We start from the raw sequence: 18,132 nt of genomic DNA, 5'->3' as shown, positions 1-18,132 counted from the left end.
GAATGAGCACACATAAACATGTTAAAGCTAGGTTCACACTGCCGATCAGATCAACACGATCAAGCCCGATCAAGACAAAAAACGTGATCGGGAGACTGGTCTGACTCAATCGACAAGAATGTTCGGGATAGTCTACCTTGCTCGTCATCGATCTGACTATTTACCCGAGAGTTTTTGACATGTCAAAAACATTTGAGTAAGGATCGAAAAGCAAGTCACTCGAGAAGAAATCGAGAAATCGTCGAGTAGCGGTCGAATTGATCGGGGAAGGATCGTGTAGAGATCGAGTTTGGTCGAAATACAAAATTTTTACCGATCAGGAATCGATCATTTTGACCTTTGCTCGACTAATTTCCGATCATGTCAAGATTAACTCGACCAATTCCCGATCATTTCCAAATCACCTCGACTTGTATATCTATTTTATCCCAGACTAACTCGACCTATACCCGATCCCTTCGCGACCACATTCGATCACTCTTCGATCTCTACTCGGCCATACACGAGAACACATGACTGTTACACGATTCTCTAAAAGTGTGTGCAGATCTGATTAACTCTCATAGGTCTGCTTCTGCAAAAATATATTGGCAGCATTATTTTTAACTGTACAAAAATTTCTCCATGTACAGTACCCGTCTGTACTTTTGCAAGGAGAGGTTACATTTTAAAAGAGAGGCAAAAGACAGCAAAGAAACAATCAAACTCAAGGGTCGAAAACAAACCGTCACAGCCAAAAACTAAAAACTGACTAGAAGACAAACAGCAATCTACACATAATGTAACATAGAAAACTAAAAACTTAGCAACACGTAACCCAACAAAACCTGGGATGATCACAGATGTTCCGGAAGGGAAGAAAGTCTTGCAATTTTGACACCGGCGGATTGTTCAAATATGAAAGTAATTGTGCAACAACCTTCATTCTTAGACTGCTGATGACAAAGATATCTTTCAAAGTTGGTTTATATTAGAACATCAAGATTATAATTTACCTGTTTTATGGGCTATTTTCTGTTTTGTCTGTCCGTATTTCCCGTTTGCCCCAGGAATTTTTGTGGCATAAAAAAAAAGAGGACGTGGTACAATTGCCAATAAGACAGCTCTTTACAGAACACCAAATGACACAGACAATATCAATAACAACTATAGGTCACCTTACAGTCTTTTTTTTTCATTCGAACTTTTTGACGTTATTTCACACAAAAATGAGATGAACTACAAATGTTTTTTTTTTATTTGGCGTGAATTTCTTTCTAACAGTAACGATACAAACTGTTCAGTGAGCACACGTTCTGATCATCTGTTTCTAACGTACTTTTGCAAGTTTGCATAAACTTTGACAAACTGTACACTAGCTGCAAAGACGTCTACAGTTTGTCGCTCGTCGTTCTTTAGTTCAAACCAAGCATTTCTTTCTAACTTTAACATTAACATTGTCTAAAAAAAAATTACTCAAAATTCCAATCCCCTTTAACCAAAATATGCATTATTTTGTTTCTACTTCTGTAACGTTTAACAAACTAAAACAAACGGCAAACAATGTTTACCAAACTTTGGTTAGAAAGAAATGCACTCCTGATATATATATGTTAAGTTGTAAACAGTTTCAGAAAGGATATCAATCCAGGGGATTGAAATTCTACTTTGGGTCAAATTTTGGGTAATATGTAACATCTTTGCCCTCTTTTTTGCAATATTTTTTGGCAAATACATGCAGGTTGTTGCTGACAGCAAAAAGAAAATGAATGTCTTTAAACATTTAAAACTACTCAATATCAAATCTATGAAAAATACTGATACACATATATGACAAACAGTACGCTTTATTTGTAAGAAAGCAAGAACATGGGGATGATAAAGTTTATGTCTATTGCTACCTAACAAAAGTACTTATCCAGTGACAGATTTCATTTTGTGGTGTCATTTCCAAAAATGAGCAATAAAACTACCATTACATATCAGTGTCCACCATGAGGAAGTTTGTATAAGCATTGGGTTCCTCTTTGTTGAGTTATTGCAAGTCTCTCATACTTCCCACACAGTGGTCGTCGTTTTAGCCACTATCTCACCTAGATTTATCATCGCCAGTTGCTGCCTACACCTTTTTGTTCGTCTTCTATGCACTCTTCAAGCTCCGTCACATCTATTTAAAACCTGTCTCTCTGAGTTCTTACCACTTTGCCCACAAATCCAATTGCTATAATTTCTATGTAGATATTTTAAATGTATGATTTTACTCGGATCTTCTACTGAATATAACCAAATAAACAGAGAGTGTGTCCATTGGACACTAATATTGCCCCAGTTAGCAAAATTAACATTGTAAAGGGTCATGTTGGGACGTACGTACGAACGGACGGACGAAAAAGGGGAACAATTAATGCCCACTCCGAAGCTGCGGGGAATAAAAATTTCGGAAGTTTTTATATTAAAATTGTGTATACCCTACAATTCACGATTATCCCTACGACCCATTTACGATCAGATCGATCTGGTCTGGTCGAGATCAGACTGAGATCCCAAAATATCCACTGAGTCCACGTGGTTAAAGTAGCAAGCGCTGCCGACAGATTTCAGACCAAGTTGACTTTCAACAAGTAAACTTGCAACATTTCCAAAGCAAGTGCATTTGTAAAAAGTTCACTTACTTAGATACAAACAATACAAGTATACTTTCAGTAAATGAAAAAGGTGAGAAACATCTCAACAAGTAAACCTTCTTAGCAAGGAAAGTGAACAAAAACAACACCACAAGATGAGAATAAACATTTTGTTCACTTTGTTGATGTAAACTTGTTCAGAAGAAGTAAACAAGCGCACTTTTTGAAAGTCGGAAAAATTAGAAAACAACTAATCAAGTACAGAAAATGAAGTATACAAGATGTGTTGCAATGCTACTATCAGACAAGTTTTTTGTTACAAGTGAACAAAGACCATGTACACAAGGCGAGTCTATATTTTTTGTTCACTTTGTCAAAGTCAACTTGTTCAGAAGAAGTTAACAAGTACACTTTCTGAAAGCCGGAAAGTTTAGAAAATAAATAAACAAGTACACACAATCAAGTTCACAAGGTTGAATATAATGCAACTTTACCACTTATTTATGTCAACAAGTTGAGCTGAAAACTGATCAACTCTGACTATTATAAGCTTCCATATCATTCATTTGAGGTATACAGTTACTGAATGATGAAAAAGATGAAAATCTCTGGAACATATTGACATATACTCGACTTTTAACATATTTGAACTGCTTAAATATTTAAATGGCGTCAATAGACACATTGGAAAAGTCGCAAATTTTTTACCTACGATGTTCTATTTCATTTGTTAAATAGACAGATTTGCCATCCATACAAATCTGACACTTAAATCAACAATGCCATCTGAAAAAAACCTAATGTTTAAATGTGGGGGTAATCTTCCCTATAAAAGAAATAGTATAACTAATTATTTTAAGCCATTGATGTCCGCCTAAAAGACACAGTACTTATAGTTTACATTCATAAACATGACAGGAACTATATTTATAGACAACCGAAATACGAGCGACAAAACAAGTCATTCTTTTTTCATTTTTTAAATAAGACCATTTCTTCTTTTTTGTATAAGGTCCTTTTATCTTCTCTTCATCTTTTATCAGATACGAAATAACACCTTGAACTGCATGTTTGAAAATTGACAATGTCCATCAAAAACAAGTGTGTTGTAAACGTCAATGAGCCGCAACCTAGCGACATATATAACCAAAAGCCACATGTGCAAGTTTGACGTTAAAAAGAGATGTGAGTTTCCCTCAATAAGACAGCATCCCAGCGACAAAATATATGTATGCATGAACTAATCACTTGACTCATTCTACACATATTTGTTTTCTCTCTCAATTGTTTGGTATTTTCCAATAATAAAATTACTGTTCGCATGCAATAGTTAATACTGACGAAAAGTGGCATTAAACACTTCAAATCGATAAATCCATCATTGTTTATTTCAGACGTGTTCTACACCGATCATTGGTTTGGTAAACAAGAATCTATTAACTGGAATTGTTATTTCACTAGAGCAATGTTTTGCATCACATACTTTTTACTATATCTTTTGCATTATGACTGTAATATTTGCCGATGGTCATGAAGCAGTTTCATGGAAATTAATGATTTCTTGTATATTTCTAACAAAAGATACTTTTAAACCCGGAGTATGATGAACACGTCAATCAACTTTATGGAAAGAAAAAAAAACGGTATATGAAAAAATAGTATAAAGGGTTGGTAGAATAAAACACTATAGGTAGGACCTGTTTTTTAAGGTCTTTGTTTCCATCACAAATAATGTGTGGTGACCTTTTGTTTGTAAGTCTATACTATGTTAAACTTTTTTTTAAGTTATAGTAAACTTGTCATACAACTTCAGGTCGACACCATTATATATAGAATTTTTATTTTCAAAATGACAGGATATTTTATGTGTCAAAGAATTTCCAAAATTCTGTGAATGTATCGCGCAGTCTCTATTTCAATGCATCATTCTGTAGTTAAGAAGACATGTCGTCGTGTAGCACAACTGTTTTACACTAACTGTTTCTGTAAAGTTAATATGGGCAAAATTGACCAAAACTAGCATTAGAGTTAAGTCCCTGCTAAAGTTTCAGCTCTGGAGTTCCCAGTGAAGACATTTTGTTGGCTTCATACATTTGAGGTATACATTTACTGAATGATGAAAAAGATGAAAATCTCTGGAACATATTGACATATACTCGACTGTTAACATATTTGAACTGCTTAAATATTTAAATGGCGTCAATAGACACATTGGAAAAGTCGCAAATTTGTAACCTACGATATTCTATTTCATTTGTTAAATAGACAGATTTGCCATCCATACAAATCGGACACTTAAATCCACAATGCCATCTGAAAAAAAAACTAATGTTTAAATGTGGGGGTAATCTTCCCTATAAAAGAAATAGTATAAATAATCATTTTAAGCCATTGATGTCCCCATAAAAGACACAGTACTTATAGTTTACATTCATAAACATGACAGGAACTATATTTATAGACAACCGAAATACGAGCGACAAAACAAGTCATTCTTTTTTCATTTTTTAAATAAGACCATTTCTTCTTTTTTGTATAAGGTCTTTTTATCTCTCTTCATCTTTTATCAGATACGAAATAACCCCTTGAACTGCATGTTTGAAAATTGACAATGTCCATCAAAAACAAGTGTGGTGTAAACGTCAATGAGCCGCAACCTAGCGACAAATATAACCAAAAGACACATGTGCAAGTTTGACGTTTAAAAGAGATGTGAGTTTCCCTCAATAAGACAGCATCCCAGCGACAAAATATATGTATGAATGAACTAATCACTTGACTCATTCTACACATATTTGTTTTCTCTCTCAATTGTTTGGTATTTTCCAATAATAAAATTACTGTTCGCATGCAATAGTTAATACTGATGAAAAGTGGCATTAAACACTTCAAATCGATAAATCCATCATTGTTTATTTCAGACGTGTTCTACACCGATCATTGGTTTGGTAAACAAGAATCTATTAACTGGAATTGTTATTTCACTAGAGCAATGTTTTGCATCACATACTTTTTACTATATCTTTTGCATTATGACTGTAATATTTGCCGCTGGTTATGAAGCAGTTTCATGGAAATTAATGATTTCTTGTATATTTCTAACAAAAGATACTTTTAAACCCGGAGTATGATGAACACGTCAATGAACTTTATGGAAAGAAAAAATAACGGTATATGAAAAAATAGTATAAAGGGTTGGAAGAATAAAACAATATAGGTAGGACCTGTTTTTTAAGGTCTTTGTTTCCATCACAAATAATGTGTGGTGACCTTTTGTTTGTAAGTCTATACTATGTTAAACTTTTTTTTAAGTTATAGTAAACTTGTCATACAACTTCAGGTCGACACCATTATATATAGAATTTTTATTTTCAAAATGACAGGGTATTTTATGTGTCAAAGAATTTCCAAAATTCTGTGAATGTATCGCGCAGTCTCTATTTCAATGCATCATTCTGTAGTTAAGAAGACATGTCGTCGTGTAGCACAACTGTTTTACACTAACTGTTTCTGTAAAGTTAATATGGGCAAAATTGACCAAAACTAGCATTAGAGTTAAGTCCCTGCTAAACTGAAGTCTTCATGTTTCAGCTCTGGAGTTCCCAGTGAAGACATTTTTTTGGCTTCATACATTTGAGGTATACAGTTACTGAATGATTAAAAAGATGAAAATCTCTGGAACATATTGACATATACTCGACTGTTAACATATTTGAACTGCTTAAATATTTAAATGGCGTCAATAGACACATTGGAAAAGTCGCAAATTTTTACCTACGATGTTCTATTTCATTTGTTAAATAGACAGATTTGCCATCCATACAAATCGGACACTTAAATCCACAATGCCATCTGAAAAAAACCTAATGTTTAAATGGGGGGGGGGGGGGGGGGGTAATCTTCCCTATAAAAGAAATAGTATAACTTATCATTTTAAGCCATTGATGTCCCCCTAAAGGACACAGTACTTATAGTTTACATTCATAAACATGACAGGAACTATATTTATAGACAACCGAAATACGAGCGACAAAACAAGTCATTCTTTTTTCATTTTTTAAATAAGACCATTTCTTCTTTTTTGTATAAGGTCCTTTTATCTCTCTTCATCTTTGATCAGATACGAAATAACACCTTGAACTGCATGTTTGAAAATTGACAATGTCCATCAAAAACAAGTGTGTTGTAAACGTCAATGAGCCGCAACCTAGCGACAAATATAACCAAAAGACACATTTGCAAGTTTGACGTTAAAAAGAGATGTGAGTTTCCCTCAATAAGACAGCATCCCAGCGACAAAATATATGTATGAATGAACTAATCACTTGACTCATTCTTCACATATTTGTTTTCTCTCTCAATTGTTTGGTATTTTCCAATAATAAAATTACTGTTCGCATGCAATAGTTAATACTGATGAAAAGTGGCATTAAACACTTCAAATCGATAAATCCATCATTGTTTATTTCAGACGTGTTTTACACCGATCATTGGTTTGGTAAACAAGAATCTATTAACTGGAATTGTTATTTCACTAGAGCAATGTTTTGCATCACATACTTTTTACTATATCTTTTGCATTATGACTGTAATATTTGCCGCTGGTTATGAAGCAGTTTCATGGAAATTAATGATTTCTTGTATATTTCTAACAAAAGATACTTTTAAACCCGGAGTATGATGAACACGTCAATGAACTTTATGGAAAAAAAAACGGTATATGAAAAAATAGTATAAAGGGTTGGAAGGATAAAACAATATAGGTAGGAACTGTTTTTAAGGTCTATGTTTCCATCACAAATAATGTGTGGTGACCTTTTGTTTGTAAGTCTATACTATGTTAAACTTTTTTTTAAGTTATAGTAAACTTGTCATACAACTTCAGGTCGACACCATTATATATAGAATTTTTATTTTCAAAATGACAGGGTATTTTATGTGTCAAAGAATTTCCAAAATTCTGTGAATGTATCGCGCAGTCTCTATTTCAATGCATCATTCTGTAGTTAAGAAGACATGTCGTCGTGTAGCACAACTGTTTTACACTAACTGTTTCTGTAAAGTTAATATGGGCAAAATTGACCAAAACTAGCATTAGAGTTAAGTCCCTGCTAAAGTTTCAGCTCTGGAGTTCCCAGTGAAGACATTTTGTTGACTTCATACATTTGAGGTATAAAGTTACTGAATGATGAAAAAGATGAAAATCTCTGGAACATATTGACATATACTCGACTGTTAACATATTTGAACTGCTTAAATATTTAAATGGCATCAATAGACACATTGGAAAAGTCGCAAATTTGTAACCTACGATATTCTATTTCATTTGTTAAATAGACAGATTTGCCATCCATACAAATCTGACACTTAAATCCACAATGCCATCTGAAAAAAAAACTAATGTTTAAATGTGGGGGTAATCTTCCCTATAAAAGAAATAGTATAACTAATCATTTTAAGCCATTGATGTCCCCCTAAAAGACACAGTACTTATAGTTTACATTCATAAACATGACAGGAACTATATTTATAGACAACCGAAATACGAGCGACAAAACAAGTCATTATTTTTTCATTTTTTAAATAAGACCATTTCTTCTTTTTTGTATAAGGTCTTTTTATCTCTCTTCATCTTTTATCAGATACGAAATAACACCTTGAACTGCATGTTTGAAAATTGACAATGTCCATCAAAAACAAGTGTGGTGTAAACGTCAATGAGCCGCAACCTAGCGACAAATATAACCAAAAGACACATGTGCAAGTTTGACGTTAAAAAGAGATGTGAGTTTCCCTCAATAAGACAGCATCCCAGCGACAAAATATATGTATGAATGAACTAATCACTTGACTCATTCTACACATATTTGTTTTCTCTCTGAATTGTTTGGTATTTTTCAATAATAAAATTACTGTTCGCATGCAATAGTTAATACTGATGAAAAGTGGCATTAAACACTTCAAATCGATAAATCCATCATTGTTTATTTCAGACGTGTTCTACACCGATCATTGGTTTGGTAAACAAGAATCTATTAACTGGAATTGTTATTTCACTAGAGCAATGTTTTGCATCACATACTTTTTACTATATCTTTTGCATTATGACTGTAATATTTGCCGCTGGTCATGAAGCAGTTTCATGGAAATTAATGATTTCTTGTATATTTCTAACAAAAGATACTTTTAAACCCGGAGTATGATGAACACGTCAATGAACTTTATGGAAAGAAAAAAAAACGGTATATGAAAAAATAGTATAAAGGGTTGGAAGAATAAAACAATATAGGTAGTACCTGTTTTTTAAGGTCTTTGTTTCCATCACAAATAATGTGTGGTGACCTTTTGTTTGTAAGTCTATAGAGTGGGGGGCCCATATTCGCCGGGGACACAATTTCGCCGTTTTATGATTTTGAGGTGTAAACACTTCAAAGGATGGCTGAAATGGAAGAAATATGCCAATAAATTATAATTTTATAACAAATATGATTATTTTTTAAACTTAAACAAAATTACGGCACTTAATGCAAAAGACCGAAAAACGGACAACGATTTTCGGTCAATTTCCTGAACGAAAAACAGGATTTTCATAGATTTTTTTCTTAGCATTTTTTTGACTGATTGGCCTAAATTTCTGTTTTTTACACCTTTGAAATGTCTGCTGTTCATCTATAATGAAATTTATTTGATAAATATTATATAAAGCTGCAGTTATTTGGTTTTAAATACATGTGTAAAAACGGCGAATATGTGTCCCCCATTGACAAAACTTCAGGAAATTTCAAACACCTTTTAATCAAACTTTACAGATGATTATTTTCAAACAAACATGTTTTCAAGCTTAGGAATGTTTTGCATTTGAAGTTATCTTCATATAGAAATATCAGTATACTTCAAAAACATATAGACCTGAACATAAACTGTAGAAAACATGGAAAGATATGGCGAAAATGAGCACCCCACTCTACTATGTTAAACTTTTTTTTAAGTTATAGTAAACTTGTCATACAACTTCAGGTCGACACCATTATATATAGAATTTTATTTTCAAAATAACAGGGTATTTTATGTGTCAAAGATTTTCCAAAATTCTGTGAATGTATCGCGCAGTCTCTATTTCAATGCATCATTCTGTAGTTAAGAAGACATGTCGGCGTGTAGCACAACTGTTTTACACTAACTGTTTCTGTATAGTTAATATGGGCAAAATTGACCAAAACTAGCATTAGAGTTAAGTCCCTGCTAAACTGAAGTCTTCATGTTTCAGCTCTGGAGTTCCCAGTGAAGACAATTTTTTGGCTTCATACATTTGAGGTATACAGTTACTGAATGATGAAAAAGATGAAAATCTCTGGAACATATTGACATATACTCGACTGTTAACATATTTGAACTGCTTAAATATTTAAATGGCGTCAATAGACACATTGGAAAAGTCGCAAATTTTTAACCTACGATGTTCTATTTCATTTGTTAAATAGACAGATTTGCCATCCATACAAATCTGACACTTAAATCCACAATGCCATCTGAAAAAAACCTAATGTTTAAATGTGGGGGTAATCTTCCCTATAAAAGAAATAGTATAACAGTTGAGTATTAAAATTCAGTTGTCCGATTTACTTCCTTCATTTGCTTGCAACAAGAACCATCTACCTTAATCATTTGCGAAGCTATAAGACAAGAAAAGGACTCACACAGAAAATCCAAAATTCACTTAACAAAAGCGTAAGAATAACTCGATGAATTTAAGTTGGAATCTTGTATACTTATAGTTTCTTAACGAAGATTCTTTACCGGCGTTACATTGTCAATAGTGCTTATATTTCTTTCTTCAAAATATGATTAATAAGCGGTACCAGATACCTTTAATCTAAAAAAAAAAGATGGATTTTAAACTGATAGAATAGAATAAAAAAAAACCTGCATAGTGATATTTGATACTCAATAGACCATTTATGGCACAGAATTTACATTTTAGGTTTCCGTACGTCCTTTTACAATGAGCAAATATTATATTGTATTGTCATCTATAAAATACCCCAAAATGTTAACAGTCAGTGGTTCGTAGAGTCAATTTGATTTTCATTTTATATTTAAATGTTTATGTGACCAAAGTATTTCTTTTTGTAGCTTTGAGTAAAATGAGTTGTTTTTGAATTTGAGACGTTTATTGGACAGGAGGACGTGATGATATTATTGGAGATAGATGGATGTGGTCATCAACAGATCAAATATTTACGTATTCAAATTGGGGCCCAAATGAACCAGATGGTGGCACAGGACAGAAATGCCTCGCTATTTATTCTCATTACTCATGGCAGTGGATTGACATGACATGCTCGGATTCACAACAGTTTATCTGTGAGAAAAAGTAAATACAATTTTTACTGACTCTACTTTATGAAATAATTGATGAAAAACTGTTTTAACAAAACTCGAATGATATAGAAAGACGCGAAACAAGTATACCATGGCATAAGTGCAGAAACCCCATTTGGAAATTTAAGCAAACAAACGTTAACTATATTAAGTCCCCCAAATAGTTATCAAAGGTACCAGGATTATAATTTAGTACGACAGACGCGTTTTTCGTCTACATAAGACTCATCAGTGACGCTCATATCGAAATATTTATAAAGCCAAACAAGAACAAAGTTGACGAGCATACAGATTTTCAAGAGAACGTGATTGAGTTGAACATGACAGTGAACGCTCAGTCCTAGCTAACCTATATTCGGACAGTGTTTTAAGAGGCCGGCAGAAGAAACTTTCAAAAAACATATTTGGAAAGGGTTTGCCCTAACAGATCAACGCAAAACACTAACATAACATATAGTCAATGTTAGTTAAGATAAAAAAGTGACACTCTTTTTTTTACTAAATTGTGCATTGATTAACCATTTTGGTAAATGTAATAAAACATGCATCATATAACAAGCTCTATGAAAAGTTTTAGGATAAACAAAAATTTGAAAAAAATAAATACTACATGGCATGTGAATAACAATTTTATTACTTTAGTTGTAGATAACATACGTAACTGTTTAGAATTAATATGATTGTATTAACGGGTAAAAGGTAACACTAAATACACGCTTGTTTAGATATTTTCAAATTGATAATGAAACAAGTACTGCTACTTTCATTTCACAAATGTTTTCATGAGAAAGTATAAACAAGGATAGGATAGTTGTGAATGCGATACATTGAATGGAATATTTGTCATCTCCGACATAAGCGTTTTGTTTTACTTCGGGAAGAATTCAAACAACTTATGACATAATAGCCTTTTTCGTTTATTTCAGATACCATGCAAGTGGTGAAATCATCGGCTAGGCCCAGTTCCCTAGAAAGTGAATACATGATTTGATTTCAAATGTGTTTTTTTATTGAAATAAGGAGATGTAGATCTATGTAACAATTATTAATATCTGCACGTCCTTGAGTAATTCACAAAACTCATTATAGATAGACAGGTATTGTAAACTTCAGATAAAGATTTTCAAGAGAACGTGATTGGGTTGAACATGACAGTGAACGCTCAGTTCTAGCTAACCTATATTTGGACAGTGTTTTAACAGGACATCAGCAGAAGAAAAAAAAACATATTTTGAAAGGGTTTGCCCTAACAGATCAGTTCAAAACACTAACATAACATACAGTCAATGTGAGTTAAGATAAAGAAAATACACTTTTCAAATGATGTTTGGTGTGTATTTTTGAAATAGTAAAATGTTGACCATATTGATAGATATTCCGTGTATAACTTCACAAATAATAGACGATGGTCTTGAAGTATAGATTCTTGGTTCTAAAGTTGTTTATCGTCTTAATGAAGTGTTATAGTATTCTGTTATTTGTCTTTATGCCTATTTCTTTTACTGTTTAGTCTGTTTTTGATGGTATCCATTTGACGTGGCTCTGTACTTATACAGCCCGTCATTGTGTTATTGTTATGATAATTTTCGTATTCTTCTCTTTTATTTTTGCTTATATGCCTTGTCTATGTGCCTTTTAGTGTTTCTGTTTCACAAAGACGTAGTACTGTGCATACACATCCCGTATTTGTTCTATCATAAATTTTGTATTCTTATCTTAATTTTTTCTTATATGCCTTGTCCATATCCCTTTTTGTGTTTCTGTGTAATATATGACGTGGCTGTGCACTTATTCGTCCGTCATTGTATTATAGGGCCATGATAAATGTATGTGTATGTATTTGTTTATTCTTTTATAGTGATAACGATAATAACACAATGGTGACTGCTGTTCCCTTATTTTTAACATTTATACCTATTATGTCTGTTTGTTTTGTTCACAAATCGTTGTCAATATAACGGAAGTGTAAGCGACGACTGTCACACAAGTGAGAGATTTAGCTAGCTATACAACCAGGTTTAATCCACCAATTTCTAGAACAAAATGCCTATACCAAGTCAGGAATGTTACAGTTGTTATACATTCGTTTGATGTGTTTGAGCTTTTGATTTTGCCATTTGTTTAGGGAATTTCCTGTTTGCATTTTTATCGGAGTTCATTACTTTTCTAATTTTACATTTGTATTAGATTTTCTGAATATGAAACTATTAAAATTGAATTAGTAATATCGATAATCATCACGATTTTTTGTCAGCTGCGGTTTGAAATAACACAACAACAACATAGCAAATGTTGAGCCTTTAAAAAATGTATATTGTCTCTTGAGTTGTGACTATAATGAATGCATCTATCCCAGCTAACTTGAGATATCGGGTTAGTAGTAACATGAGCAACACAACTGGTGCTACATGTGGGGACGAATCTGAATTACCCTTCCGGAGTACCTGAAATAACAATTATTTTTTTTCTTTTTGTGTTTTGTATACTATTGTCCCTGATAGCTTTTGCACCTCTCTTACGGCTAATGGAAAAAAAAACTATTTCTCAGATTAAAATATATCATTAGACTTTAGTGTGAAGATGTATATCTTTGTAAATAGTACAGACTTACGCACAACCTCTTTGACGTTCGGACTTACTCTCCGAAACAGTTATTGTCGCAAGGTTTATAGTGAAGTCTAGTTGAATAGCTTTGCACACTTCTTAAGATACAATCAATGCTAAGAAGCAAGTTCTCGACACATTTTGTTGAGATGGTCGGTATTGTCGCTTTGTACTATTTTCGTATCTTTGCATGACTTTGTTTGATTTTTTTTTTGTTTGACCAACTGTTCCCATGTCTAAGAAAATTTGCGTTTGGTTTTAATTCAAAGGACTTGTAAATGTATTCTGACTTGCAGATTATGGGAATAAGATACAAATGGTAATAATAATACTGATACTCATGACGATGACTAGTCAACAAATTTAAAATTAAAACTATAGTTAAAAACAGGAATTAAAATGTCCACACAAGCTAGGAAATATCGTTTCAAGAACTATTTACCTACATTTTTATTTGACCTTGGCATTGTATTTTTCTATTTTTGAAATTTGATTGCCACCTTAGTACAAAGTCGATCATTTTATGTCAGTAAAGGTTACTCTTATCTATATCATTGCATGTATAGTGCATAGTTACATAGGTTGTGATTTCGCATGAATAAGAACTAGATAAGGAAACAAGGGAGCAAAACAAATTGTTTAAAATGACATTACGACATTGCCGTATTGCTGTGGTTTTGTATCTTATTTCATATTTAGGTATGTATATATTTTTTAAAAAGATTTAAAAAATGCAAACCTATCTTAAAAAACTTGATGTTGAAGACAAAGACAAATCTTTGGTAATCCGTATTGAAATGTCAGAATAATTTCAAATATCTAGATAATTAGAGTAGGAAAAAAACTTTATCAATACAAATTGTTTCAAATGTTTACATATATCTAAATTTCAATCACAGTTGGTATTACATCGACAAGATTACGGGACTCCCATTTTGCCTTGCCACCATCATATACAAGACATTTATAAAAAATTGAGATAGTGAAAGCACAAAAAAACACGCGTAAAGAGCAAATTTTCAACATATTTCTTTAAAGTTAAATTGATTTGTGTGTATTGTTTTTGTGGGTACTGAGTTTTTCGACTATTAGTCGCTTTTTACATCGACTTTTCTATTGTTTGTTTTGCCTCCAGATATTAATTTCAATTGCAACAAATGCATATGCTCAATCGTTTGACGTAAGTTAAGGTTGTTCTTATTTATCTATCGTGCTATCTATAATAACCCCTTCCGACTGTCTGTTTGAAAAATTAAAGTTATCAGTATAATGGTAAAATCAGAAGTAACGATCTTCTAATTAAGTCTATTTTTTTGGAAAACATTGAAAATACAAGCATCATGATCAGAGTTTGAATTTATATTGAAAGCGTACTTTCCAACTTGTCCCTTATTGGAAAAACGAAACCAGAGCCGTGAATTGAATATCGTTTAAAATTTTCTGAAACGTCTAGGTCTTGTTAATCGAAAGCTTCATGTATTAAGGCAGTTGTAGACAATATAATCGATATGTTCTCTGCACGATCAAGATAACCGATCATCCCGGAATCTAACGACTTTTGAATTAAATAGGATCAGCTGAACTTTGCAGATGAAATTTCATTTTCTGACTTGCTTGGTCAATAGTTATGATAATTTATACAATTGATTATTTTCGACTTAAAGCAGACCATGTATTGACGAAGTGTCCATCAGGATGGCAGCACTATAACAGTTCATGCTACATTCTCAGTTCCGAAAGATTAACCTGGTATAATGCAGAGGTAAATAAATGTACAAATAAAAATACTATCATGATTGTCCATAGTTTATAGTTTGTTTAATTTGACTTGAACAACAACGCTATTGGCTTTTGAATGACAGTTTTCATTGGTTTAGAGGCGGAGAAAACAAACTTTGTCGATTCATATTGGAATTAAGCTCATCTGTCACGTGCAGGGTTTGAACTCACAACCAGTCTAGAATTGTAAGTACTTCAGAAGTTGTACTTACAAATGAAATAGACCACTCAACAACCGTCCATGAGACAATTATCAATCGCATGATACAGAGGTATTTGGCCAAAAAATAAAGGCAACAGTAGTATACCGCTGTTCAAAATTGACAACTCGATAGAGAAAAAACAAATCCGGGTTACAAACTAAAACTGAGGGAAACGTATGATATCAAATATAAGAGAACTACGACACAACAGAGACACCTAACGAAATGTAACACACATAGAAACGAACTATAATGTAACAATGACCATTTCCCTGACTTGGTACAGGGCTTTTTATGAAAAAAATTGGTGGGTTGAACCTGGTTTTGTGGCATGCCAAACCTCCCGCTTAAATGACAGTGTTAATCTTAACATTAAAATGACAACATTACACTATAGGGTAACAATAAATAAACAGATAAAGTTAGTGTAAGATCGAGCGTTTTTTGTAACCTTCATCCCGGTAACATTGTTTGTAACCCTGCATTTAAGTTTAGTTGTTGTTTGTTGATGTGTACTGGTATTTGTACTATTTGTCAATTATTTTGTCATAAATCAGACTTTTGGTTTTATTTTTGGTAGAATTGTGTTACATTATGTCATGCAGGGTCTTTTTACAGCTTGCTTTATCGTATTTTTTTTGCTGATGGTTATATAATATCTGTAACTACGAAAGTTAGAAAATTATCTTCGCAAACAAGTTTATGAACTGACAATCAATAAATAGATATACCTAACGTTTTAAACAATTGCTAGTGCCGACAAATTACTATACTAACGTGGATATTCATAGGGGACGGGGGTATAAATAAGCTGCATTTAAAACACTGTTACAATCATATTTATACATTGTAGATACATTTTGGAATTTTAACCATCAACTTAATTTAAATCAAAGTTTAAGAAAACCAATAATATCGAGTACTACATGTTGCCGGTTTGAATTCAAACACAGGACCTATTAGAGCAAGGACAAGAAAGTGAAAATGAAATAATTAATGAAATAATTTGTTTCAGAGTAACTGTCAGAGTAATGGTTCAAAGCTGGTTGAAATTGAAACAAAAGAGCAACAAGACTCCTTGACAGATTTGGCAAAACGTTTTTACAGCAGTATGTATTATTGCTGCCACTGTAACAAATGCTCCAAGCATAATAAACTAAATCTGCCACACGCATTTATCTTTCTAACATTTCAACGAAAGATACGAATGAACGAAAGTTAAAAAGCATGCATTGCATTCCCATATAACACTGAGAGTTTATGTTTTATTTGATAAAACGACATTCTTTTATAGAATGCAATGTTTCTTTAGAAATTGAAATATATATTTCATTAATATACGGCGACACACATTTGCTTGAGGATCTATTACCATGTATATATCATTTTTGTGTTTTTAGGAAAAGGATGATGTTGTTTTTATAATTCGTATGTCTTATTTTTTTTTCATTATTTAAATTTGATTTGGCAAAACCCCTTAAAATAATAAATTTCTGCATTCTGAGCAAAAAATAGTAAAAAAGGGATGATTCCGTTTCCTTGGTTAGTATTGATGTTGTAAATATTGAATTTTAATTTTAATTTAGATTATAATTTTTGGCTCGGTGGAAAAGATGAAATTAGTGAAAACAGATGGATATGGTCATCAACGAATCATTCATTAACGTACACAAACTGGGGCATGAGTGAACCAAATGGTGGAAAAGGAGAGAAATGTCTTGCTATGTACGGGTTTTGGACATACAAGTGGTATGACATGGGATGCTCATATTTACTACAGTTTGTCTGTGAGAAAAGGTAAATATTTGTTTCTTTCCGATTGACCTTATTCAGTGCATTATCCAAAATTAAAGCAATAACAGTTTTTAGAGAAACGGTAAAGGACATATAAACAAATTCGTAACGTTGATCAGGTGAGTCAATGTTCATAGTCAATAGAATGTTCACATGAGAAAACGAAGTATTGCTTAATACAAGGAAATGGCTAGACATAAACAATTCTTTGAAAGAAGTTCCCAAGATTTAAAACAAATAATAAGTCATTCACTAATTTGGTATATTTAAAAGTAAATGTATGTTGATAGAAAGATATTGATAACATATTAAGCATGCTATAACACATGTTTGGTTAAATCAGAATTTATAGAAAAAAAATGTTATGTGTATACATGTTACAGTGCCCTTGCACGGTATCGTGGTTGATTGAAATATACAGTTGTGTCACGGGCAACAGTTATACTGAATTAATAATTTGTATTTTTTACGCTTGCAATGAAATTAAATCTAATGCATCTCGTCCACTAGTGTCCTCCGACGATGTTGTAATTTCGATATCCAGCGATAAGTTATACACAAGGACAGCTAAGCATAATTGTGGACTCTTTTGGCATATATGAAAAACATTATTCTGTACTGCTGCCAATAAGAAAGAAACCCAAATGAAATATTACGACATACATTCGTTTTTTTTTTGGCATTTCAGTTACCAAGACGGAGAAGAAGTTATTGGATAAGTTCAGTTAAGAAAGAAAATAAAAGATAAATTTCCGATCATACCTTTC

At 32.6% G+C, this 18,132-nt stretch overlaps 2 protein-coding genes across 3 annotated transcripts in view; both read left to right on the top strand.

Annotated features, from left to right (window-relative positions):
* Nucleotides 1–12,251, top strand: part of LOC139499598 (galactose-specific lectin nattectin-like) — a 31,843-nt gene extending 19,592 nt beyond the window's left edge. Inside the window, exons 4-5 of the mRNA XM_071288350.1 lie at nucleotides 10,770–10,977; nucleotides 11,912–12,251. Coding sequence (XP_071144451.1) covers nucleotides 10,770–10,977; nucleotides 11,912–11,942 — 239 coding nt within the window. The 3' untranslated portion in view covers nucleotides 11,943–12,251. The remainder of the gene's footprint in view (nucleotides 1–10,769; nucleotides 10,978–11,911) is intronic.
* A 1,897-nt stretch (nucleotides 12,252–14,148) lies between these two features.
* Nucleotides 14,149–18,124, top strand: LOC139499528 (perlucin-like). Of its 2 annotated transcripts, none has more exons than XM_071288245.1 (5): nucleotides 14,149–14,288; nucleotides 15,257–15,351; nucleotides 16,587–16,680; nucleotides 17,158–17,368; nucleotides 18,054–18,124. In XM_071288245.1, the coding sequence occupies exons 1-5, from the start codon at nucleotides 14,234–14,236 to the stop codon at nucleotides 18,082–18,084; spliced, it is 486 nt and encodes a 161-aa protein (XP_071144346.1). In that variant the 5' UTR covers nucleotides 14,149–14,233; the 3' UTR covers nucleotides 18,085–18,124. The 2 variants fall into 2 exon arrangements, with proteins under 2 accessions (XP_071144346.1, XP_071144345.1); XM_071288244.1 differs by having other exon boundaries at nucleotides 15,254–15,351.
* The last annotated feature ends 8 nt before the right edge of the window (nucleotides 18,125–18,132 follow it).

This window comes from Mytilus edulis, chromosome 12, assembly GCF_963676685.1.
Source record: "Mytilus edulis chromosome 12, xbMytEdul2.2, whole genome shotgun sequence".
Classification (NCBI taxonomy): Eukaryota; Metazoa; Mollusca; class Bivalvia; order Mytilida; family Mytilidae; genus Mytilus; species Mytilus edulis.
The sequence above is the reverse complement of the archived record's forward strand: the minus strand, read 5'-3'. Positions and strand labels throughout refer to the sequence as shown.

Excerpts from the sequence above, each read along its gene's own strand:
- LOC139499528 (XM_071288244.1), top strand. The coding sequence starts at position 14,234 with ATGACATTACGACATTGCCGTATTGCTGTGGTTTTGTATCTTATTTCA. Across the intron at positions 14,289-15,253 it reads GTATCTTATTTCATATTTAG|CAGACCATGTATTGACGAAG; the intron begins GTATGTATATAT and ends TTCGACTTAAAG. Across the intron at positions 17,369-18,053 it reads CAGTTTGTCTGTGAGAAAAG|TTACCAAGACGGAGAAGAAG; the intron begins GTAAATATTTGT and ends TTGGCATTTCAG.